This window comes from Nerophis lumbriciformis, linkage group LG38 (assembly GCF_033978685.3).
Source record: "Nerophis lumbriciformis linkage group LG38, RoL_Nlum_v2.1, whole genome shotgun sequence".
Taxonomy (NCBI): Eukaryota; Metazoa; Chordata; class Actinopteri; order Syngnathiformes; family Syngnathidae; genus Nerophis; species Nerophis lumbriciformis.
In genome coordinates this window covers 1,741,612-1,766,215 of record NC_084585.2, presented here as the reverse complement: position 1 = coordinate 1,766,215, position 24,604 = coordinate 1,741,612, and the positions used below count along the sequence as shown (strand labels likewise).

Genomic DNA, 24,604 nt, shown 5'->3' with positions numbered 1-24,604 from the left:
TCTGCTTGTAAGTACTCTGTGTGTGTGCGCTGCCCAACATGCTCCTCTGCTTTTAAAAGCAGCAATGTCATCATGTGACGACGCGCCGTCATGCGTGGGAAGCGATACTTTTCAAACAGAGTATAGTACCGAAAATGATTCATTAGTACCGCGATACTATACTATACTAGTACCAGTATACCATTCAACCCTAGTACACATGTATTGAATCATGGAAGCCCCTTGATTTGCTGTGAAAGGTCCACAGCTAGTTTGTTATTTATAGAAAGGTTTTACTTGAAGCTATAAGTGACTCTTACTGGGTGGTGACCTTTGCCCCCACTTGAATGCCTCTTCAGGTCACCTTACAGCTGGCTGGCTTTCATCACAGTCGTGTACTGTACTTGGAACACTACACTATATGCGCTTCAAGTCATAGTAAAGCATTTCCATTATAAAGTGAGGCCAATACAGGCACTTTTACCACTTGCCACAATGTTCACATTCAAAAATAGACTTTTTTCATTCCACTTGTGTCATGTCTGTGTGATCAGGTTTTATTTTTGGACTTTTTGTGCACTTTTGTTTTGTTTTGTCACCATAGTTACCCATTAGTTTCACCTGTGATGTCACGCACCTGTTTTGAGTCACGCACCTGTTGTTAATCATGTCCATAAGTATTTAAGTTCATTCATTTTCTGTTGTTCGTCCTGACGACCTCACACCACATTTATGCTCTGTCCATTGTTTCATGTCCATGTTCACGCTGCTCCTTTTTTGTCCATGCCAAGTAAGTTTTCTTTATTCAAGCCATAGTTTGCAAGTTTTGTTTAATTTCATAGTTTATTCTCCGCCACTGTGCGCGCTTTCATTTATTCCTTTTTTTGATAATAATAAATCATGTACCTTAATTCCCGTCTCGCCCGTGCCAACTTTCCGTTGCATCCTGGAAAAGCACACACCCCGGACCCAGTCTTGACAACTTGTCTTCTCAATGTATTCCACATTAGTGTTAAAGCAGTGGATATAACACTTTTTCTACTTTTATGGGTGTTATAAATAGGGAGTGCCGATCCATCGGCCAATTTTCATTAAAAAGTACAAGATTGCAATTGGCGATTAGTTCATTTTAATACCGATCACAAATGCAGATCCCCTCTGCCTGACATTGTTTTTATTTTTAGACCCCAGACCGAGGGTGGCCATTAGGTGGATGGGGAAGGGTGTGTCAGTGGATGGAGGAGGGTGTGTCAGTGGATGGTGGAAGGTGGGTCAGTGAATGGTGGAGGGTGTGTCAGTGAATGGTGGAAGGTGTGTCAGTGGATGGAGGAGGGTGTGTCAGTGGATGGTGGAGGGTGTGTCAGTGGATGGTGGAGGGTGTGTCAGTGGATGGTGGAAGGTGGGTCAGTGGATGGTGGAAGGTGTGTCAGTGGATGCTGGAAGGTGTGTCAGTGGATGGAGGAGGGTGTGTCAGTGGATGGAGGAGGGTGTGTCAGTGGATGGTGGAGGGTGTGTCAGTGGATGGTGGAGGGTGTGTCAGTGGATGGTGGAGGGTGTGTCAGTGGATGGTGGAAGGTGTGTCAGTGGATGGAGGAGGGTGTGTCAGTGGATGGTGGAGGGTGTGTCAGTGGATGGAGGAGAGTGTGTCATTGGATGGAGGAGGGTGTGTCAGTGGATGGTTGAGGGTGTGTCAGTGGATGGTTGAGGGTGTGTCAGTGGATGGTGGAGGGTGTGTCAGTGGATGGTGGAGGGTGTGTCAGTGGATGGAGGAGGGTGAGTCAGTGGATGGTGGAGGGTGTGTCAGTGGATGGAGGAGGGTGTGTCAGTGGATGGTGGAGAGTGTGTCAGTGGATGGAGGAGAGTGTGTCAGTGGATGGAGGAGGGTGTGTCAGTGGATGGAGGAGGGTGTGTCAGTGGATGGTGGAGGGTGTGTCAGTGGATGGTGGAGGGTGTGTCAGTGGATGGAGGAGGGTGTGTCAGTGGATGGTGGAAGGTGGGTCAGTGGATGGTGGAGGGTGTGTCAGTCCATCGCCAGCCAGGCATTAAAAAATTAGACTTAAAAATGATGGATCATCAATCTTCACCAAGACGTCACGTGATTGACATTGACAACACCCGAGGGTCTTGTGAGATGACGCTGGCTGCTGCCAGATCATTATTGAGAATAAACGACCGACAGGAAGGCCAGAAACACTTTTTATTTCAACCGACTCTCGCTCCGTACCTGTTGTCAAAACTCTAAAGACCGACTACACAGTTCCTGTCTTCACAATAAAAGCCCTGCTTCGTCGTGCCTGCGCTAACAAAATAAGAGTCTCAGAAAGCTAGCGCGCACAAGCTAGCAAGCTACGGAGTTTGCCGCCAATGTATTTAGTGTAAAGTGTATAAAAAGGAGTATGGAAGCTGGACAAATAAGACTTGTTTTCTCCTCCATTGTAAAATGTGGATGTTATCATCACTACTGTCTGATTCCAGTCAATACAAGTCATCACAATCACACCAACTTATATTCTTGTCTTCATGAAATAAACATGCTTGTATTATCATTAAACACCTTTAACTTGTTAACCTCTCTTTCATAAATAAATGAATATAAATGATATATATGAATGATCCCCTCCACTTGGTCCATTGAAAAGTAGCTGGCCTGCAGAAAAAGTGTGGCCCCCCCATGGCCCAGACTGACAAGCTAGGATCTAATTAGGTGTCTCCATCGCCACTCACCTAACCTTATACAGTGGAACCTCAATTCACAAACTTAAGTGGCAAACAATTTACAAACTTTTAGCTAGCCGCTAAAGCTTAAAATGGCCATGCGCTTGTGTACAGGATGTAAACAGGATGTGACGTTGGGGGCCCCGCCTCTTCAAAATGGCCGTTCCCACCTGTACAGGAAGTGATTTCATCAAAATATGGCTATAATATGGCTTCCATATTATAGCCGGTATTGGGACAACCCTAGTTGATATTGTTACAATGTCAATAGCAGAAAAATGTGCAGTTAATACATGTGATCACTATCGCTTTTGGTATCGGCCGACCTCACTCATGGATGGTTGGTATCGGCCTATTCAATGAGCTGTGTATGAAGGTAGATGATGGATGTCTCCCCTCCTGGTACGTTATAGAGGACACCGTCAGAATGGAGCATGGATACAAAGCTAAAGGGGTTGACCACAGCCACAGGTGGCACAGCAGGAAGTACTTCCACCCGGCCAGCAGGAAAGGGGTCTTATAAAGCTCCACTGGAGGTAGACTGATGCGAGTGAAAGTGGAACACCAACTTCCTGCTTCCTTTTTTCCGGTGGCGGTGTTTCTGGCGCGTCTGGAGGCGGTTGACTGCTCGCTTGCTCTCCTTCTGGCGTGTGTCGTCATATCTCCGCTGACTTTGCTGCCAACTTTTTGAGCTGAGCACACAAATGTGGTCCATTAAACACATGTTGCTCCTTGGTTTGTAGACTAACAGCAAGCCCACTGTTATTGACATGTCGTCCGCCGGGTCTACTGTAGTCAACATGACATTAACTGGGACCAGGGGTGGTCCCTCAGTCACGTCACAGGTAACCCTTTAGCCGCCGCGCTCAGTGGGGGTTGGATGGCTGCATTTTGTCACTTGAGGCATCCAACGTCTGTCAGAAGCACCTTCTGTTGTCATTGACTTCATGATGTACGGTAACTCTGTGGCCTTGCTTTGTAGACCTCGTCTGTGTCCACCATCAAGCCTTCTGCTCCCGCTACTGGAACAGCGGCCAGTTCACTTGCATCAGCGAATGTTGGCTTGTCAACATCCAAAGAGTCGCCAAAACAATCAGCCAAGGTACATCATCATCATCATCATCATCACCATCATCATCATCATCATCAGCTTGCTTCTTTTTGCTTCTGATGCTCCTCGTGTTAAGTCAACTTGTCTTCTTCTATTTTCTCTCACTGGTTGTGTTGTTGTACCAGGACTTGTATTTGCAATACAACACACTTCATAAAGATGTGTATATACATATCTTTATTTTTATATATATATATATATATATGTCTTAATAAGGTTATCCAAAAAATAGTGCTCGATACTGTAGTAGAGCACAATATATGTATGTGTGGGAAAAAAAATCACAAGGCTATTTCATCTCTACAGGCCTGTTTCATGAGGGGGGGTACCCTCAATCATCAGGAGATTTTAATGGGAGCATTCGCATACCATGGTTTATATAGGGCACAGAGTGGGTAGGTACAGGCTGGCGTAGGGGCGTGGTGATTGGCTCATGTGTTACCTAGGAGGTGTTTCCGTCTGTGGCGGCATGCTGTTACAATTTCGCTGCGCTTGTTGAGGGATGACAGGTCTGGACGGTAAATAATAAACAGTTTCTCTTTCAAGCATAGGTTGCATCATTTCTTTCAGGAACAAAAACCTGCGAAATACCACAGAACTCAGCAAACACATTTGGGACCTCAAAGACAATAATGTTGAATATTCAATAACATGGCAAATTCTTGCATCCAGCACACCTTACAATAGTGGTAATAAAAGATGCAACCTATGCTTGAAAGAGAAACTGTTTATTATTTACCGTCCAGACCTGTCATCCCTCAACAAGCGCAGCGAAATTGTAACAGCATGCCGCCATAGACGGAAACACCTCCTAAGTAACACATGAGCCAATCACCACGCCCCTAGGCCAGCCTGTACCCACCCACTCTGTGCCCTATATAAACCATGGTATGCGAATGCTCCCATTAAAATCTCCTGATGATTGAGGGTACCCCCCCTCATGAAACAGGCCTGTAGAGATGAAATAGTCTTGTGATTTTTTTTCCCACACATACATATATATATATATATATATATATATACACACAAATATATACACATATATACATACATTCATACATATACACATACATATATATACACATATATACATACATACATACATATACATATATATATGTATATATATATATGTGTGTGTGTATATGTCTGTGTATATATATATATATATATATATATATATATATATATATATATATATATATATATATATATATATATATATATATATATATATATATATACACACAGTATATATATATATATATATTTTTTTTTTTTTCTGTCAAGAATTCCATGTGCTTGACTCAAACTAAAAATATATATTTCTCCTACTTTGGGTCTTTCATTTCTTTTGTTGCATTAATGGATGCTTTACACTCACCGGACACAACATTAGGCACAAGATAATGACATTTAATACAAGAGATGTATCATTGTCAAAAGATAATAATAGTCTCCAACAGTGTTGATTTGTATTTGTTTGACCGTATATTTATATTTATATTGTTGTCTTGCATGAGGGTAACAACGCTCTTTAAATTAATTTGTATTATGTTATCATATATTACATTATTGTCACGGTGTTGTTTAATTAGCTTAAAAATGACTCATAAACACTTATAACCGAGTTTTATTTATTTTTTAATTATGCATAAATAAATAGTCACACAATATACTTTCTTGGCAGAAGAAATATGTTATATAATACTATTGTTCAGGATTTGAATGTATTTGTAAATCTTTCGTTTTTATTTGTTAAAGTTTTTGTTCTTTTTTTTTTTTACATCGAAAGCCACGTGTGCTGGGTGTGTCACGTCCGGTTTACGTGACGTCACGTTAATCAACTTCCTGTTGTCGTTGGTTCAGTATCGATCAATCGATCGATCGATCACTCTGTCCTGAGCTCACAGGCCTACTGCGTCATGTGAGTTTAATCTTATTCTTAATCATTGACACAGTAATGTGTTTATACTAGCTCATATTGGGCTATGTCGTTATTTATTGGAGAAAGACGGTAATGTATTTTTTTCGTGTTAGCATTTAAGCTAGCTAGTGTTGGCGAGCTTCTCTGGTCCGTCAGTTTAGACTTAGACAAACTTTATTGATATATAATGGCAATTGTTCAATCACCGTTTTACAATAATGTTATGGTCTATCATTATAATGTTTATTGTTACATCTTTAGTGAAGACTCTTGCTTTTGAAACAGTTTATTTTGAAAGTTTCACTTCCGTTTTTATGCGCGTCGATGTTATTTTCCCTGCCACTTTAAAATATTTGAAGCACTATTGACTTCTCCTACATTTCTGTATTTTATTAATATCCATTTTTTTATTATAGTTTGAAGTGACAGTTGTGTTTTTGACTAAATAGCCCAGGTCTGGGCAAATGAAGGCCCGGGGGCCACATGAGGCCAGTTAAGCTTTTCAATCTGGCCCGCCGGACATTCTCAAATATTTTTTTTTAGATCTTTAAGATGGAAACTGTAGCTGCCATTATGATGTGCACTCATGTTTTCTAATGACCGTAAGTCTTGAACTATACAATGTATTTCAATGGTTGGAATCTGCGCTTTTGCATGATATTCTAGTTACATACCTGCCAACTACTCCGGTTTTCCCGTAATTCGTACGGTTTTCATCAACCTATTCCGGGTTACGGTTGCAGTGATAAAAAATACGGTTTTTCATTAATAAAAAAAAAAAAAAGGGTGAAAACTACGCGAATTGCACCTTGTGCAGACAAGATTTTTCGATCGGACACGGAGGAATTAGCGATGTAAAAGACCACGTTGGGACAAAAAAACACAAGTCTAATGCCGTTGCTAGCGATACAAGTGGAAAACTTTCAACGTTTTTCGTCGCCCAAACAGATTCTTTGGATGTGATAAATGCCGAAGTTTTATTTACGGAGGCAATAATTGAGCATGGATTTCCAATCGCACTGGCTGATCACATGGGACAGTTAAATGTTTGTAATGCAACCTTTAAAAATCATTACGCGGTGATCGCGGTCCCAAAAATAAACTTTTCTTGCATGATAATGTCCAGAAAAATTCGCTTTATATTACTATAGAGTCCTTTTAACGAATGAGTTTCATGGTTTATCACAAACCTTAAATGAAAGAAGTCCTTTGTTCTCCTGCACCATGCGCTTTGGTCTTGCTTCGTGTTTGGTGCGCAATCCTGTCGGCTGTATTTCACAGCACGACATACTGTTAAAAGTGTTTATACTATTTATGCTTTCAAGTCCAAGTTGAAGAAATCTTGTTAAATGTTGACAGCATAACTACCAAAATACAGAAGTATGTCCTTAATATTTTTGCAGTGCTATTTCTGTTGAAAAGTTCAAATGATTACATTAGAGATGTGATGTGCCACTTTTCAAGTGTCTGATGGCTTAAATTAATTTTCATGAATTTTTCATATTTTGAATTCTTTTGAAAGGCTTACAAAAAAACTACATTTGAATTGCAATTCCATGCTATTGACAGGACTATTAATTTTAATGAAGTTAGCTTACCATGTTTACAGTATGATAATTGTGATAGAAATGTGAATTTTAGGCACAGAATATTTTTTACAATTGAACAAGGCAGTAGATTATACAAGCTTGGACAGAAAGTTAATAATGACACCAATTTTTTTTTTTTTTATGGAATTGTTTAGTACTGTTTTACCATTTGTTTACTGTAAAAAGTGTTTATACTGTTTATACTTTCAATTACCTAACAAATTGAAGTCTTGTGAAAGGTTGACAGGATAACTGGCATTAACTGTCAAAATAATTTCAAACTATTGAAGTTAGCTTACAGAATAAACATGTCAATCAACCCATATGATTTTTGCTGTAATATTTTTGTTTTGAAAAGTCACTGTGACTGATAGAAAAGTGATGGTTTTAGCAACATTTTAACCTGTCTGAATGCTAATAATCATTTTGCGTCGGGGGGCAAAGCCCTGAACCCTCCACCAGGACTTTGTCCTGGACCTACCGGGGCCTGCGGCCCTTGGACCCTGGCTACTAGGTTTTTCTGATTTCAAAAGTTGGCAGGTATGTAGTTACTATGGTAATCTAATTAGTTACTATGGTCATCTAATTAGTTACTATGGTCATCTAAGTCACAGCAGGCACCAAGCAGTGTGGGTGGAGGAGCGTTTCCACAGAGTGTTTTCAGAATGTCAGCCTGAAATGCGGAAGGAGATTTTCACAACAAAGTTCTAAAGCTTAGTGATATATCACATATATCAGATTGTAGGTGGGTTTATTTGTACCCTTCGCGTTCATATTTCGCTATTTTGTTGCATTTCGCCTGATTGTAAAATATGTCGACGGAGAGGGGGTGTGACGTTCATATGTTGTCAATATTCAGTGTTTTATCCTTTATAGTTAATATTGTAAATCCCACATTCTTTATTTTCATGTCCATTCTTGGCGTCTCATTCAGTAAAACATTTTTAAATTCCATTCCTTTTTTTAAGGCGGTCTGTCATAATGTTTTTAGCATTCAATCACATTATCGTGAGGTTTTGTATTAGTGTTCCTAAAAATAGATATACCGGCCCCCAGACACATTTTTTTTCTCTAAATTTGGCCCCTGAGTCAAAATAATTGCCCAGGCCTGAAATAGCCTCTGAATGATTAGCCATGAATTGATTAACGTGGACCCCGACTTAAACAAGTTGGAAAACGTATTGGGGTGTTACCATTTAGTGGTCAATTGTACGGAATATGTACTGTACTGTTTCATATCATCTATTCTCTTCCTTTGCAATCTACTAATACAAGTTTCAATCAATCAATCAATGACTGCTAAACGATTTAGCGATTATGGCTTACCTGTACATGCTAATTCAGTATAACTGACACTTGCTGTGTACAAACTTTACATTTATGTTTATTGCCATTGTTTGTGTTGCTGTTCAGTTCTCAAGTATTTAAGATGCAGAGGATTATTTTGTTTAGTTGCGTGACGGAGTAATTGCTAGCTCATCTTGTGCTTGATACTAAACTAATGTAATGCACACAGTGTACATTCCAATGTGCATATTTAAAGCAAACAGGTGGATCTGATGACTTGGCATCCTCAAGATTTCCTTACACCAGTTTCAGATATTAATAGTCAACACGCAAAAAGGGAAGACATTTGTACAATACTGAGTGGCTGGGGATGCCGGAGACTATCTCAGCTGCATTTGGGCGGAAGCTGGGGTACACCCTGGACACGTCTCCTGTAATCATTATCCACAATACTGAACATGTACAATTAATACATCTCTGACTGTGTCCATCTGAACTGTGCTTCTATTGAGGCAATTTTAAATAAACAAAACTAGTATTCAAATCTCATTGAACTGTGCTGGAATGGAACATAATCAGGAGTGATGCTTTGACTTTTCACGCTTTTTTTCTAATGCATTCTTTTCTTTTTATCTTCTTTAAAGGTGAAAGTGGAAGTTCCTCCCAAGGCACCAAGAACAACAGGGGCCAAGGAGGTAAATGTGGCATTCTGCTATGGAAGGCATGATAGCATGTTGTTTGCTGCTTTGTGCTTAATGGCGTGGCATGTTCAGGCACCTGCGTTAGATCCATTTGACGCCTTGGCCAGTACACTCACACCAGTCGATCCTGTCACCCCCAAAGAGCCGCAATTTACTGGTCCAGAGGTCAAAGAGGTACACTGTTATATATTTAGCGTAAAAAGACACATTCCAATGACATGCAGCATGGTTCTGGTGAGAGTTATTGTGTGTTGTTGCACGTGTCGCAGCATGACGTCACGGCCGAGGAGGCTCAGAAGTGTGGAGAAAGAGAAGAAACGCTGCCACCAGAATACAGATTTGATGCTTTGGTCAGTTCTATGTACAGAATCTGCATTGGTGGTCTGGTTTTTTTCCTTTTAACACAACAAAAACTGTCTTCGAATTGTATGTGCATGTCTTCAACGTCCCTCAGTTGGTGTTATCAAGCGCAGGTTTTGAAACCAAATACAGGTAAAACTCAAAATATTTGAATATCGCGCAAAGGTTGCTTTATTCCAGCAAATAGATTTACAAGGTGAAACTAATATATGACTTAGGCTCATAACTACAACTCAGAATATTTCAAGCCTTTTTTTGATTACATTTTGATGATTATGGCTTACAGCAGCACTGCATGTGACTCACAATACGAAGGTCCTGAGTTCAATCCCGGGCTCGAGATCTTTCTGTGTGGAGTTTGCATGTTCTCCCCGTGACTGTGTGGGTTCTACTCTGGCTTCCTCCCACCTCCAAAGACATGCACCTGGGAATAGGTTGATTGGCAACACTAAAAATTGGCCCTGATCTGTGAATGTTGTCTGTCTATCTGTGTTGGCCCTGCGATGAGGGGGCGACTTGTCCAGGGTGTACCCCGCCTTCCGCCCGAATGCAGCTGAGCTCCAGCACACCCTGCAACCCCAAAAGGGACACGCGGTAGAAAATGGATGGATGGATGGCTTACAGCGTTATGAAAACCTCAAATTGAAAATCTCACCAAATTTTGGGTTTTCAAAAACTAAGCCATGATCATCAAAATTATAATAAATAAAGGCTTTACATCTTACTTCGCACTTTGCATGTAAAGAGTTTATATCACATACTCAGTTAAATTGCTGACTTTTGCACACTATTCTATTTTTTTAGTTTAACCTGTACAGGTAAAAGCCAGTAAATTAGAATATTTTGAAAAACTTGATTTATTTCAGTAATTGCATTCAAAAGGTGTAACTTGTACATTATATTTATTCATTGCACACAGACTGATGCATTCAAATGTTTATTTCATTTAATTTTGATGATTTGAAGTGGCAACAAATGAAAATTCAAAATTCCGTGTGTCACAAAATTAGAATATTGTGTAAGGGTTAAATTTTGAAGACACCTGGTGCCACAAACTGATCAGCTGATTAACTCAAAACACCTGCAAAGGGCTTTAAATGGTCTCTCAGTCCAGTTCTGAAGCCTACACAAACATGGGGAAGACTTCAGATTTGACAGCTGTCCAAAAGGCAACCATCGACACATTGCACAAGGAGGGAAAGACACAAAAGGTTATTGCTGAAGAGGCTGGCTGTTCTCAGAGCTCTGTGTCCAAACACATTAATGGAGAGGCAAAGGGAAGGAAAAACTGTGGTCAGAAAAAGTGTACAAGCGATAGGGATCACCGCGCCCTGGTCAAGATTGTGAAAAAAAACCCATTCAAAAATGTGGGGGAGATTCAGAAGGAGTGGACAGCTGCTGGAGTCAGTGCTTCAAGATCCACCACCAAGAGACGCTTGAAAGACATGGGTTTCAACTGCTGCATACCTCGTGTCAAGCCACTGTTGACCAAGAAACAGCGCGAAAAGCGTCTCACCTGGGCTAAGGAAAAAAAGAGCTGGACTGCTGCTGAGTGGTCCAAAGTCATGTTTTCTGACGAAAGCAAATTTTGCATTTCCTTTGGAAATCGAGGTCCCAGAGTCTGGAGGAAGACAGGAGAGGCACAGGATCCACGTTGCCTGAAGTCTAGTGTAAAGTTTCCACCATCAGTGATGGTTTGGGGTGCCATGTCATCTGCTGGTGTCGGTCCACTCTGTTTCCTGAGATCCAGGGTCAACGCAGCCGTCTACCAGCAAGTTTTAGAGCACTTCATGCTTCCTGCTGCTGACCTGCTCTATGGAGATGGAGATTTCAAGTTCCAACAGGACTTGGCGCCTGCACACAGTGCAAAATCTACCCGTGCCTGGTTTACGGACCATGGTATTTCTGTTCTAAATTGGCCCGCCAACTCCCCTGACCTTAGCCCCATAGAAAATCTGTGGGGTATTGTGAAAAGGAAGATGCAGAATGCCAGACCCAAAAACGCAGAAGAGTTGAAGGCCACTATCAGAGCAACCTGGGCTCTCATAACACCTGAGCAGTGCCAGAAACTCATCGACTCCATGCCACGCCGCATTAACGCAGTAATTGAGGCAAAAGGAGCTCCAACCAAGTATTGAGTATTGTACATGCTCATATTTTTCATTTTCATACTTTTCAGTTGGCCAACATTTCTAAAAATCCCTTTTTTGTATTAGCCTTAAGTAATATTCTAATTTTGTGACACACGGAATTTTGGATTTTCATTTGTTGCCACTTCAAATCATCAAAATTAAATGAAATAAACATTTGAATGCATCAGTCTGTGTGCAATGAATAAATATAATGTACAAGTTACACCTTTTGAATGCAATTACTGAAATAAATCAAGTTTTTCCAAATATTCTAATTTACTGGCTTTTACCTGTATATACAATTTTTAAGGGCTCCCTTCGAGATGCTCGATATTTGCTTACTTACTGATACCCAATATGCCAATACTGTCCAGCACTTACTTTCCGATATGTGCAGAAGCTCCTCACTCAGGTTACATCTCATGTAATGAATCAACGCAGTATGTTTCTTTTGCTGTGATGCCACTTGTTGCATTCACTAACAAACTATATTTGTGCAAATGTTCTGTAAATTATAGAAAAGGCGCTTTTTTTTTTAAATTGTCAAAACAACCACTAAAAAGATAATGACTATTAATCAACTAAATTAACAAGATCTACTATGAACAAGGAAGTCTTTTGAATACATTCACAAATATCCGATTTTACAATAAAGTTGCACATTTTAAAACAATACTGAATGAATTCACTATGCAAATTTATACCAGGGTATTGTTTTTTTCAGTATTGTCTGTTGCTTATTATTATTATTGTCATATGCTGCTTAAAGGGCAGTTTGCAATTTGCTCAAAGTTAAGAAAAACACCAACGCCTAGCCCATGTTAGCATTAGTGGTTTAGGAAAACAGCTTTGATGTCAAAATAGTGCGAAAGGATTAAAAACGGATCCGATGGCCGCCGTGCAGAGTTTAAATGAGTAAGAGAGACCATAAATCATTCCAAACACGCCCTTGTGCCGTGGAGTTGCTCTTTTTCCTCCGTGTGTCTGCGATCCTGAAGGTTTGAAATGACTAGGAAGATAGCGGGTCACAATGAACGACCGCCAGCGAAGCATCTTCCTAACTGTAACATAGAGCAGCTTTAGGTTGTGACCTCTTCTTGAGGTCTGATATTAGTAGTACGCTTTTAAATCCACCTCACTCCCCGTTTGCACAATTAGCCTTTTTGCAGTCATTGCAAAGTGCATATTTACAAGGCAACCTTGGAAATACTGTATTTCTTCACACTGGGCACCGAATTTAAGGCTATACCTGTGTTGGCCCTGTGATGATGTGGCCACTTGTCCAGGGTGTACCCCGCCTTCCGCCCGAATGCAGCTGAGATAGGCTCCAGCACCCCCCGCGACCCCAAAAGGGACATGTGGTAGAAAAGGGATGGATTGATACCTTGTCCAATATGATAATAATCCGAAAAACTTTTATATTGACATGATCCGATATCTCATTTTTATGCCAGTATTGGCTAAAAATATCGGTTGTACCTAGCCTAATAATATGTTATATTTATATAGTGCTTTTTTTATCGTGACTCAAAGCGCGTACACCTCCCTACATATACAGTACAGGCCAAAAGTTTAGACACACCTTCTCATTCAATGCCTTTTCTTTATTTTCATGACTATTTACATTGTAGATTGTCACATCAAAACTATGAATGAACACATGTGGAGTTATGTACTTAACAAAAAAAGGTGAAATAACTGAAAACATGTTTTACACTCTATAGTTTCTTTTTCGAACACTCTTGGTATTCTCTCGATGAGCTTCAAGAACACCTGTGAAGTGAAAACCATTTCAGGTGACTCCCTCTTGAAGCTCATGGAGAGAATGCCAAGAGTGTGCAAAAAAGTAATCAGAGCAAAGGGTGGCTATTTTGAAGAAACTAGAATATAACATCGCGTGGACATCGGGGGCGGTACCTCTGGATTGGCAGACCGGGGTGGTGGTTCCTCTCTTTAAGAAGGGGAACCGGAGGGTGTGTTCTAACTATCGTGGGATCACACTCCTCAGCCTTCCCGGTAAGTTCTATTCAGGTGTACTGGAGAGGAGGCTACGCCGGATAGTCGAACCTCGGATTCAGGAGGAACAGTGTGGTTTTCGTCCTGGTCGTGGAACTGTGGACCAGCTCTATACTCTCCGCAGGGTCCTTGAGGGTGCATGGGAGTTTGCCCAACCAGTCTACATGTGCTTTGTGGACTTGGAGAAGGCATTGGACCGTGTACCCCGGGAAGTCCTGTGGGGAGTGCTCAGAGAGTATGGGGTAACGGACTGTCTGATTGTGGCGGTTCGCTCCCTGTATGATCAGTGCCAGAGCTTGGTCCGCATTGCCGGCAGTAAGTCGGACACGTTTCCAGTGAGGGTTGGACTCCGCCAAGGCTGCCCTTTGTCACCCATTCTGTTCATAACCTTTATGGACAGAATTTCTAGGCGCATTCAAGGCGTTGAGGGGATCTGGTTTGGTGGCTGCAGGATTAGGTCTCTGCTATTTGCAGATGATGTGGTCCTGATGGCTTCCTCTGGCCAAGATCTTCAGCTCTCGCTGGATCGGTTCGCAGCCGAGTGTGAAGCGACTGGGATGGGAATCAGCACCTCCAAGTCCGAGTCCATGGTTCTCGCCCGGAAAAGGGTGGAGTGCCATCTCCGGGTTGGGGAGGACATCTTGCCCCAAGTGGAGGAGTTTAAGTACCTCGGAGTCTTGTTCACGAGTGGGGGAAGAGTGGATCGTGAGATCGACAGGCGGATCGGTGCGGCATCTTCAGTAATGCGGACGCTGTATCGATCCGTTGTGGTGAAGAAGGAGCTGAGCCGGAAGGCAAAGCTCTCGATTTACCGGTCGATCTACGTTCCCATCCTCACCTATGGTCATGAGCTTTGGGTCATGACCGAAAGGACAAGATCACGGGTACAAGCGGCCGAAATGAGTTTCCTCCGCCGAGTGGCGGGGCTCTCCCTTAGAGATAGGGTGAGAAGCTCTGTCATTCGGGGGGAGCTCAAAGTAAAGCCGCTGCTCCTCCACATCGAGAGGAGCCAGATGAGGTGGTTCGGGCATCTGGTCAGGATGCCACCCGAACGCCTCCCTAGGGAGGTGTTTCGAGCACGTCCGACCGGTAGGAGGCCACGGGGAAGACCCAGGACACGTTGGGAAGACTATCTCTCCCGGCTGGCCTGGGAACGCCTCGGGATCCCCCGGGAGGAGCTGGACGAAGTGGCTGGGGAGAGGGAAGTCTGGGCTTCCCTGCTTAGGCTGCTGCCCCCGCGACCCGACCTCGGATAAGCGGAAGAAGATGGATGGATGGATGGATGGAATATAAAACATGTTTTCAGTTATTTCACCTTTTTTTGTTAAGTACATAACTCCACATGTGTTCATTCATAGTTTTGAGGTGACAATCTACAATGTAAATTGTAGATAAAGAATAAAGAAAACACATTGAATGAGGAGAAGGTGTGTCCAAACTTTTGGCCTGCACTGTATATATAATATTGAAAGAAAATGATGTTTGATTTGACTAACAAACACACAACTGTGTGTGTGTGTGCGTGTGTGTTGCACCATTATTTACAGGCTGTATGTGTTGATCTAATAGACTTCTATTTTGTAGGCTCCACTCCCTGCAGGTGCCAAACCCAAAGATGTTCCTGTAAGTGAACTTTACCTGCTGCTTTATTTGTTGATCTTTGCTGTTCCGAGGCTGTCTCTCACCCACTAGACTGCGGAATGTTGCATTGCAGTGTTGGGTGCAGTGCAGGACTCACCTTCCTCGCTGAATTTGTTGGCTCTTGTCCAACATGCACTATGAGGACAAAAGTCAAAAGGCTTCAGTTTTAAGTCGTGTTTGGCGTGGACTTCTTCACACATTCCCTTCTGTCCTTAGTCTCATTTTATTTTAAGAAGTGCATTGTTGTACGCATCCAACTTTGTGGGAACTTTTCTGTTCCAGCGAGTTGGATGAGTTTGGTGTGAAAGAACTTTTGGCCCAGCCCATTCAGCACCTTTTGGGTGAACATGAATATATTTGTGTTCTCATATCTCAGTGTTATTGTCCAGATGCCCAAACCCTTTTGCCAGTAGTGTGGAATGCTTTCACACAAGTACCCCAAACATGATGTCTGTTCGCTAACTACTAGTCGTCATCACTCCTTCCTTCATGGGCATCTTGACTTGCAAGACACTCCCCTTTAAAGTCTCGTGATCTTTTCCACTTTCTGCTCCTCCTTCTTTGGTGTGACTTCTAATGTTTTGTCATTTGTGCTTTTAACATGTTGGCTAAAGCAGTTTTTATGTCACATGTGTAATCCCAGGTAGTTTGTTAGGTACTCTTTATACTCCTCTTAATGGAATTTAATGGGTGTGTCTACTCTGTTCTTTCTTTCACTGTTGGTCTGTTCGTCTGCTTTGAGTTACTCTTGGTTTTGTTGTTTGCTTTGAGAAATTGGTCAGACATGCCCTCTAGTGGAGAATTCTGAGGACCGTTTTGTGTGCTTCTCCTGAAATGAGACCACTGACCACAGTGCTGTTGTATAAAGAAAAGGTTTTGGTTTGCTGGTGGTGATGTTATGTGTTTCTCCCTAGAAACCACTGAGCACGAACGAGGCCCTGGAATCCCTTTCAGCAGGTTTCATGACGTCAACTGTTCCAGCTGCACCCAAAATGCAGGAGGTCAGTCTTTATGCTGTAGCACCGCAGTGAGGAATGTAGCAGATTATCAGTACTCCTCTGCAAGACCAGCATCCATAAGTAGGGTACATTTTAGGGCTGCACCATTAATCGACATCAAGTTTTTAATTAGTGCAATACATATTCGCGTCAGACAGTTGTTTGTCACTAACATTTGAGTGCCAATCAGAATTGTTGAGCCTCCCGTTTGTTCGTCTTTTGCTTCAGGGTTTCCCCTAAACTGCTAAGACCTGTGGTGGTTATGACCGTGGTCATGATGATGTCATCAAGTAATTAGCATCATTTGCTATGATGATATTATTTTCTTTAAAAAGGCTCAAAAATGTATACATACATTGAAAACAAATCTGTTTTTATTAATAAGTATTAGCATATATTTTTTAGCGTTTTGCCATATTTTCAGTTGTTGCTGCTTTTTGTACAAGGTACTTTGAGACTCTTTCAAGTGTTTACAGACTTTTAATTAAAAACAACTAGCAACAAATCTAGCATCTTCTTCTGGTGTTATTATAGAATGTATTCGTGTCTAGAGACTACTTCTGTCCCTCGATGTCCCTGACTGAAGAGGCTGAAGCAAACATAACGTCACACTTGCTTCGCACTGTTGATCTAGTTGGACTTTGTCTTTTTTAAAAGTCGCCACTGTCCTCTTAATATTGCTGGCTGTTTGTGTGGGTATATCTGCAATATATATAAAAGTCACGTCCACATCACAGACATGCTGACAACGCTACAGACAATGGCGTTCGTTTTGTTTACATCCGGTTTCGGTGTCGTGGTTCTTTGATACATCACTTGTCTGTCAATAGTGCGCAATCAATAGGCTACACATGTCAATTCATACTGTAATGACCAGCTAATGGTAATGTTTTATGTTTGTGTGGTTTGGATTTGATGTCAATTGTTCCTATATATACAAACACACCGTCCGTGCCTGATAGGTGATTGACGGAGAATGAGGAAGTGTTGTTGTGTGTCCGGCGGCCAAGCGAAGACTCAAGGAGACAAAAGTGTTTTCATGGGAGGTAAAACCTGTTGGAATTGTGCCGTGGTTTGTTCGCATAAAATTGGTAATAAAATGTAAAAATAGCCTATGTTGTATTACTTTAATTCGTAATATAAAAGAGAAGCCTTTATTTTCAAGGTGTGGCGATAATTAACATGCCGTGGCGGCGCACCACATTCAATTACCTTAAGGGGAAACCCTGTGCTTCAAACAGGAAGAAAGAAGTCTCATCGCTCTCAGCACCTGAGCACGTTGATTAAACATTAGAATTAACTGAACACAGTGAGCAGTTTCATGCATTTTATGTATAAAATATAAAAATAGCAAATCCAATGGCAATTCTGGAGAGAAAAAATGCAATTAGGTTTTCTGTCATAATGGTGCAGCCCTGGTGCATTTACCTTTTTGCAGCAGATGAGTACATGAACTTTTCTTACTTGCAGAATGCCGGCGTCTCGTCTGCTGCCCCTTATGTTGCAACACCACCTGTAAAGGTAGATCAACCATACATTCCCTAGTATGCTTGTTTGAAATATTGTGCCTTGCATCTTCATTCCTCTGGTGTTTGCAGAACGTCGCCGCGTGTCCTCCAGCTGATAAAAAAGCCAAGATGGAGGTTGATAATTTCTCGTTGGCAAGTGGAATTCCCACTGCTCCTTTCAAGGTACAACAATACCGCTGTAATATATTTTGAAAACAGTTTTTAACCATATGTATTTTTGGGTTAGTTGTGTGCTAATGCTAATTAATTCCGTAGCATGACTTATCCCGCATAATACGGTGTTTTTATATATTATAGCAAATAGGATTAATATTTAATTGTTTTGAACTTGTTTTGAAATGGTTCTGTTATCATTTACATACCAAATAATATATTGTGATGTATATCGTTATTGCAGGAGGCTGCAATATATTTCGCAATATATATCTTAGGCCCAACCCTAGGTGGCAGTAATGCACTTTATTAACCATTTGCTAAACAAATGAAGGGGAAGGTTTGGTTTTTTTCAAAATTCAGGCCTTTCCTGAATCGTAAAACTAGCGGTTTTTAATCGTAAGCTAGCGGTGGATGGTGGAGGGTGTGTCAGTCCATCGCCAGCCAGGTATTAAAAAAATAGACCTAAAAATTAGCGATCATCAATCTTCACCAAGACAGCACTTGATTGACATTCACGGCATCCGAGGGTCTTGTGAGATGACGCTGGCTGCTGCCAGATCATTATTAAGAAAAAACGACCGACAGGAAGGCGAGAGACACTTTTTATTTCAACAGACTCTCGCGCCGTACCTGCCATCAAAACTCTAAAGACCGACTGCACAGTTCCTATCTTCACAATAAAAGCGCTGCTCCATCCTGCCTGCGCTAACAAAATAAGAGTCTCAGCAAGCTATGGAGTTTTCCGCCAATGTATTTCTTGTAAAGTGTATAAAAAGGAGTATGGAAGCTGGACAAACTTTCATGTGGTATTGGACAGAAAGGAGGACTTTTTTTCTTCTCCATTGTAAAATGTGGAGGTTATCATCACTACTGTCTGATTCCCATCAATGCAAGTCATCACAATCATACCAGCTTATATTCTTGCCTTCATGAAAGAAAGGAATCTATTTGTGTTAAACATGCTTGTTTTATCATTAAACACATTTGACTTTTTAACAAAAACGTCTCTTTCATAAGTAAATAAATATGAATTATATATATGAATGAGGTAGATCCCCTCCACTTGGTCAATTGAAAAGTAGCTCGCCTGCAGAAAAAGTGTGGCCACCCCTGATATAAATTTAAAAAACTGTTGTGAAATCTTATCTTCCTATAGCCTTTTTTGCATGTTGTGAATTGTAATATTTATGTGATCGTGAATGTTAGAAATACTTTGCCCAACTACTTATGCTCTTCGGCAGTGAAAATAACAACAATGAATCCCTCATGCATTCATCTGATATGAACACGTTATCCCTTGTCTTGGCGTAGAAAGCTGTATGTATTCCTCCACCTGCTGATAAAGAAACCAAGCTGGAAAAAACCTCCACTAATTCCTCTCTGAAGGCTGGATTAGACACAATGCCCAAGACAGATCAGGTCTGTGGCCCCTTTTGTTTTATTTTCATAGTTGTACTCTTTTGGCAAGACTTATTGTTTCCTACTAGGGAACACAGGCATTGAATTGGAAATGTTTGTACATCAGTTCTAATTCGAAACCACATCCCTTGTTCTGTCCTCAGGGCGGTTCCATGTCGCTGGATGCTCTCAGTGCTCTTGGTGACACATTGGCAGCACCTGAACCAAAACCTGAACCCAAACTACGACCTGAGGACATTATCTCGGTTGGTAAACATCTAAATGTCTCACCTTCCCAAGTATCCACGCTGCACGGGGATTATGCTGACACCCAATTCCATGCTCCTTTTCTGTACAAAAGGAGAAGAAGCACACAGAGGAGGAAGCCGTGCGAGTGGGAGAGCGGGAGGACTCTATTGCTCCAGAGCACAGATTTAATAAGGATGAACTCAAAAAACTGCCTGCCCCGCCACCTGAGGTACGATTGCAATACATAAGGGCCCGACGACTGTTTTGTTACATGTAGATGCAGAAGGATACTACAGTATGTTGTCTCTCCTGTCCTCATCCAGCCCACCATGAATACAGGCGACGCCCTCGACATTCTGTCTGGGGACTTTGTGAGCTCATCAGCTGCTCCTACACAGGTATTGTACACACCACATCTACAAATAACTGACAAAATATTGCAAGTGGTGGTTAAGACACTTTTGTTCCCTGCGGTTTTTGCAGAAAGCTGAAGTCCCTTCATTTGTTCAAACTGTGTCTGCGCCCCCTGCACCACCCAAGCCTGCACAGGTCAGCATTGTGACCTTTTCATAACAAATATTCCTGGGATTTGATTTATGTTTTGGGATGTATTTGATATACAGTACAGGCCAAAAGTTTGGACACACCTTCTCCTTATTCAATGCGTTTTCTTTATTTTCATGACTATTTGCATTGTAGATTGTCACATCAAAACTATGAATGAACACATGTGGAGTTATGTACTTAACAAAAAAAAGGTGAAATAACTGAAAACATGTTTTATGTTCTACTTTCTTCAAAATAGCCACCCTTTGCTCTGATTACAGCTTTGCACACTTTTGGCATTCTGTCCATGAGCTTCAAGCACACCTGTGAAGTGAAAACCATTTCAGGTGACTACCTCTTGAAGCTCATGGAGAGAATCAGAATCAGCTTTATTGTCATTACGCAAGGTAACGAGATTGAGGCCATTCCATACAGTGCGATGTGTGCATGCTAGAAAAACAATGTGCAAATATATAAAAATTTAAAAAATGTAGAAGTGCAATGAATATGGTGTGAAATGAATATATACATGAAAAAACAAAACAAAAACAGGGTGGTTGGTGGAATGGGTTATTGCACCGAAGAGAAGGCAGTTATGAGGGACAATGGGGCAGTCCGTTCAGGATGGTTATGGCCCTGGGGAAGAAGCTGTTCTTTAGCCTGTTTGTTTTGGTTTTAATGCACCTGTAGCGCTTCCCAGAGGGCAGCAGGTGGAACAGGTCAGAGCCAGGGTGGGTGCTGTCCTTGATGATGGCACTGGCTCTGTTGAGGCAGCGGGAGGTGTAGATGTCCGTCAGAGAGGGGACAGGGCGGCCGATGATCTTCTGAGCCGTATTGACCACTCTTTGCAGCCTCTCCCTGTCTGCTGCAGTGCAGCTGCCGTACCATGTCAAGAGTGTGCAAAGCAGTAATCAGAGCAAAGGGTGGCTATTTTGAAGAAACTAGAATATACTACTCAGTGGCCTAGTGGTTAGAGTGTCCGTCCTGAGATCGGTAGGTTGGGAGTTCAAATCCCGGCCGAGTCATACCAAAGACTATAAAAATGGGACCCATTACCTCCCTGCTTGGCACTCAGCATCAAGGGTTGGAATTGGGGGTTAAATCACCAAAATGATTCCCGGGCGCAGCCACCGCTGCTGCCCACTGCTCCCCTCACCTCCCAGGGGGTGATCAAGGGTGATGGGTCAAATGCAGAGAATAATTTCGCCACACCTAGTGTGTGTGTGACAATCATTGGTACTTTAACTTTAACTTTAACTTTATATAAAACATGTTTTCAGTTATTTTACCTTTTTTGTTAAGTACATAACTCCACATGTGTTCATTCATAGTTTTGATGTGACAATCTACAATGCAAATAGTCATGAAAATAAAGAAAACACATTGAATGAGGAGAAGGTGTGTCCAAACTTTTGGCCTGTACTGTATGTGGTTACATTTGCACTTTTCATCATATCTGAAAATGGGTATTAAGAAGCACAGTTGATATTTAATCCTACCACTGATCCATGTTTTTTACTGATATTTCATTCACACCGTAACTTTTACATGTTTAAACGATGTTCCCTTCCTGTGTGAAAGAAAGAATGGTGTTGGAAGAAAATGAACAAGTAATAACTTGTTGACGATAGTCAATGAATGTCATGTATTACTTAAAGGGGACCTATGATGGATTGTGTCTTTTCTGACTTACAATTGTTACAATGTTGGATACTCGTGTTAATGCTAAAGTATCAAATCATAAAGTTTAATGCATTTTGGCATCAGCTTTCACACAGTTTTGGTTGCCTCTGTTTTGCAGTCTGGCTTTGTTGTGACATCACCGCGAGGTGGAATCACTTACCATATTTTTTGGATGCACCGGATTATTAGGTGCACTGCTGATGAGCAGGTCTATTTTCATACAAAAGATGCACCGGATCATAAGGCGCAAGAAAGGGGTTATATTAGGATTTGTTTCTACATTTAAAAGACTTCCTTGTGGTTTACATAACATGTAATGGTGGTCTTTGGTCCAAATGTTGCATATATCTCTTCCTGAAGCGCTGTATTGTGGGCGGTCTTATTTACGTGGCTCCACTTAGGCAGCGTCTTCTCACCGTCATCTTTGTCGTACCGGTAGTTTTTAGCACTTCCATAGTGAGTCTATTGACAGATATAAGTTATAATTGTACACTACTTTATCTTAGAAATGGCAACAGCGCAGGATGAATTCCCCACAACAAGAGGATTAGAGAAAAAGAAGGTGCTTATTGACAACAATAGCGGACCCGCGCAAATTTTCAGGACTTATGTAGATCCCAAATACAGGTACCAATAGGTAAGAAAAGTTGCTTTTGCATAATAGGGCAAAACAAAACACCAGATAATGTCTCCTTAAAGGTGCCATTTTAAGGGTCCTCATACACAAACCATAATAACACCTGCATTTTGAAGCACAACACGTCTGACTACGGTTGCCAAAATTCTCTGACAATCCATCAAGCGGTGCACCTTCGTAGCTTACCAAAGTTGTACTAAAACATTTTGAGGGATTTTTGAGCGCCGTGTGTAATGTTCTATGTTCTCAATGGGCTTTGCTAGTGTCATTTATTGAACAGGGGGCCACGACCTGCAGTCCACATGTATTTTTTTATGTGTGATTGCCATTTGCCATGTACCGATCACACTTACTATTACACCAAGTACCAAATAAAAATGCTTTGAGGTTGGTAAAAACAACCAGTATTAATACGTACATTAGGCGCACTGGGCTATAACGGCCACTGTTGATTTTTGAGAAAACGAAAGGATTTTAAGTGCGCCTTATAGTATGAAAGAATACAGTATTTAGACATTAAAGCTCTCAGTTTTAGGCAGTGAGGAAAGAAAATGTTTTTATTTTAATCTAATTTTAGCATGCGCATAATACAGACATGCCACATGCAGTGGCACAAAAAATTTGAAGAGGGTGGGGCGTGGATTCATTTGCAATCTGGCACACAACAGACACCTTAGAGACATACTCAAAAACTGCTTATGATATGACTGTGCAGCAACATGTACGCACATCTTACATCAATGCATATCCAATTCATAGGTAAACCACAAAGAAGTGTTAATGTAGATTGAAATGATCATAGGTCCTCTTTAATATTGTAGAAGCTGTCATAATCTATGTTACTATTGTTGTTGTTGTTGTTGACTTGAGGTATTTATGAGTTGTGTCTTTTATGTCCTTGTAGTGGAGATGATGTCCTCTTCAGTATTTGTCCAGTTCCTGTCCTCCATTAAACCTGATTTTACAGTTTTGTCAAATGCTCATTTCAAAATTCCCTTCTGCTTGACTCTCTGCCTTAGCAATGCCTCTTTGCTTTTTTGTTGGTGAACTTTTATGATGTGATGTGATGGTTTTCCTGCTAGACTTTGGAATATATTGGAATGCTTGTGGATTTAATTGTACTGGGTCCATAGTTTGGGGGCTTCAATCGGTCTGAATCCTCCATCTCGTGTTCTCTCTTCAGGGTGGTTCCATGTCTCTGGATGCTCTCAGTGCTCTCAGTGACACTCTACCAGCACCAGCACTAAATCCGGAACCCCCCAAACTCAGACCTGAGGACATTGTCTCTGTAGGACGCCGACCATCACCACATCTCCAGTGGTCACTCACAAGCTTGTAATGACCTTATCTTCTGCCTTTCTCTGTATGAAAGGAGGAAAAACACAAAGAGGAGGAGGGTGTTCTTGTGGGAGAAGATGAGGACACGATTCCTCCAGAATACAGGTTTAACAAGGACGAACTTATGAAATTACCTGCTCCTAAACCTGTGGTACGACCATTTTAAAGGCTTTACATTAACATGACATATGTGAAGTGGCATGGTGGACTTCTTTTCATTCCACATTGTTGTACTTCATGCAGCCCACAATGAATACTAATGAGGCTTTGGACCTTTTGTGTGGAGACTTCACCAGCTCCTCAGCTGCCCCAGTACAGGTAGGCTGCAGAAGATGATGGAACACAAAATGCTTTATGAATGTATTTGTTTACTCATCGTTCAATATAGTAGTAAAAGCAATTTGGATTACATTATTAACCCAAATATAATACAACTAGGGATGGCCTAAAATCTATATTGTGACATATCACAGAAAGCTGCTGTATAATAATATTATTACAATATATTAATTGGCTTGTAAATGATAATAGAACCATTTCAAAGCGGTTTACAAATGCTCCTAATTTACATATAGCGTCGTTTTTTATCGTATTATTTGGTGAAAAAATATT

General features: G+C 41.3%; 1 protein-coding gene across 12 annotated transcripts in view; it reads left to right on the top strand.

The window, feature by feature from the left end:
* Positions 1-24,604, top strand: part of cast (calpastatin) — a 113,423-nt gene that overhangs the window by 73,473 nt on the left and 15,346 nt on the right. For 5 of the 12 annotated variants that reach the window (XM_061932677.2, XM_061932678.2, XM_061932676.2 and 2 more), the window contains exons 3-20: positions 3,108-3,230; positions 3,438-3,539; positions 3,677-3,796; positions 9,253-9,303; positions 9,382-9,483; positions 9,579-9,659; positions 15,402-15,440; positions 16,373-16,459; positions 17,927-17,977; positions 18,055-18,147; positions 19,453-19,560; positions 19,704-19,805; positions 19,901-20,017; positions 20,112-20,186; positions 20,272-20,337; positions 23,838-23,942; positions 24,027-24,143; positions 24,236-24,310. In XM_061932677.2, coding sequence (XP_061788661.2) covers positions 3,108-3,230; positions 3,438-3,539; positions 3,677-3,796; positions 9,253-9,303; positions 9,382-9,483; positions 9,579-9,659; positions 15,402-15,440; positions 16,373-16,459; positions 17,927-17,977; positions 18,055-18,147; positions 19,453-19,560; positions 19,704-19,805; positions 19,901-20,017; positions 20,112-20,186; positions 20,272-20,337; positions 23,838-23,942; positions 24,027-24,143; positions 24,236-24,310 — 1,614 coding nt within the window. Of the gene's footprint in view, positions 1-3,107; positions 3,231-3,437; positions 3,540-3,676; positions 3,797-5,707; positions 5,733-9,252; positions 9,304-9,381; positions 9,484-9,578; positions 9,660-15,401; positions 15,441-16,372; positions 16,460-17,926; positions 17,978-18,054; positions 18,148-19,452; positions 19,561-19,703; positions 19,806-19,900; positions 20,018-20,111; positions 20,187-20,271; positions 20,338-23,837; positions 23,943-24,026; positions 24,144-24,235; positions 24,311-24,604 lie in introns of those variants that run through there. The other 7 variants (XM_061932683.2, XM_061932684.2, XM_061932682.2 and 4 more) reach the window with 4 other exon arrangements.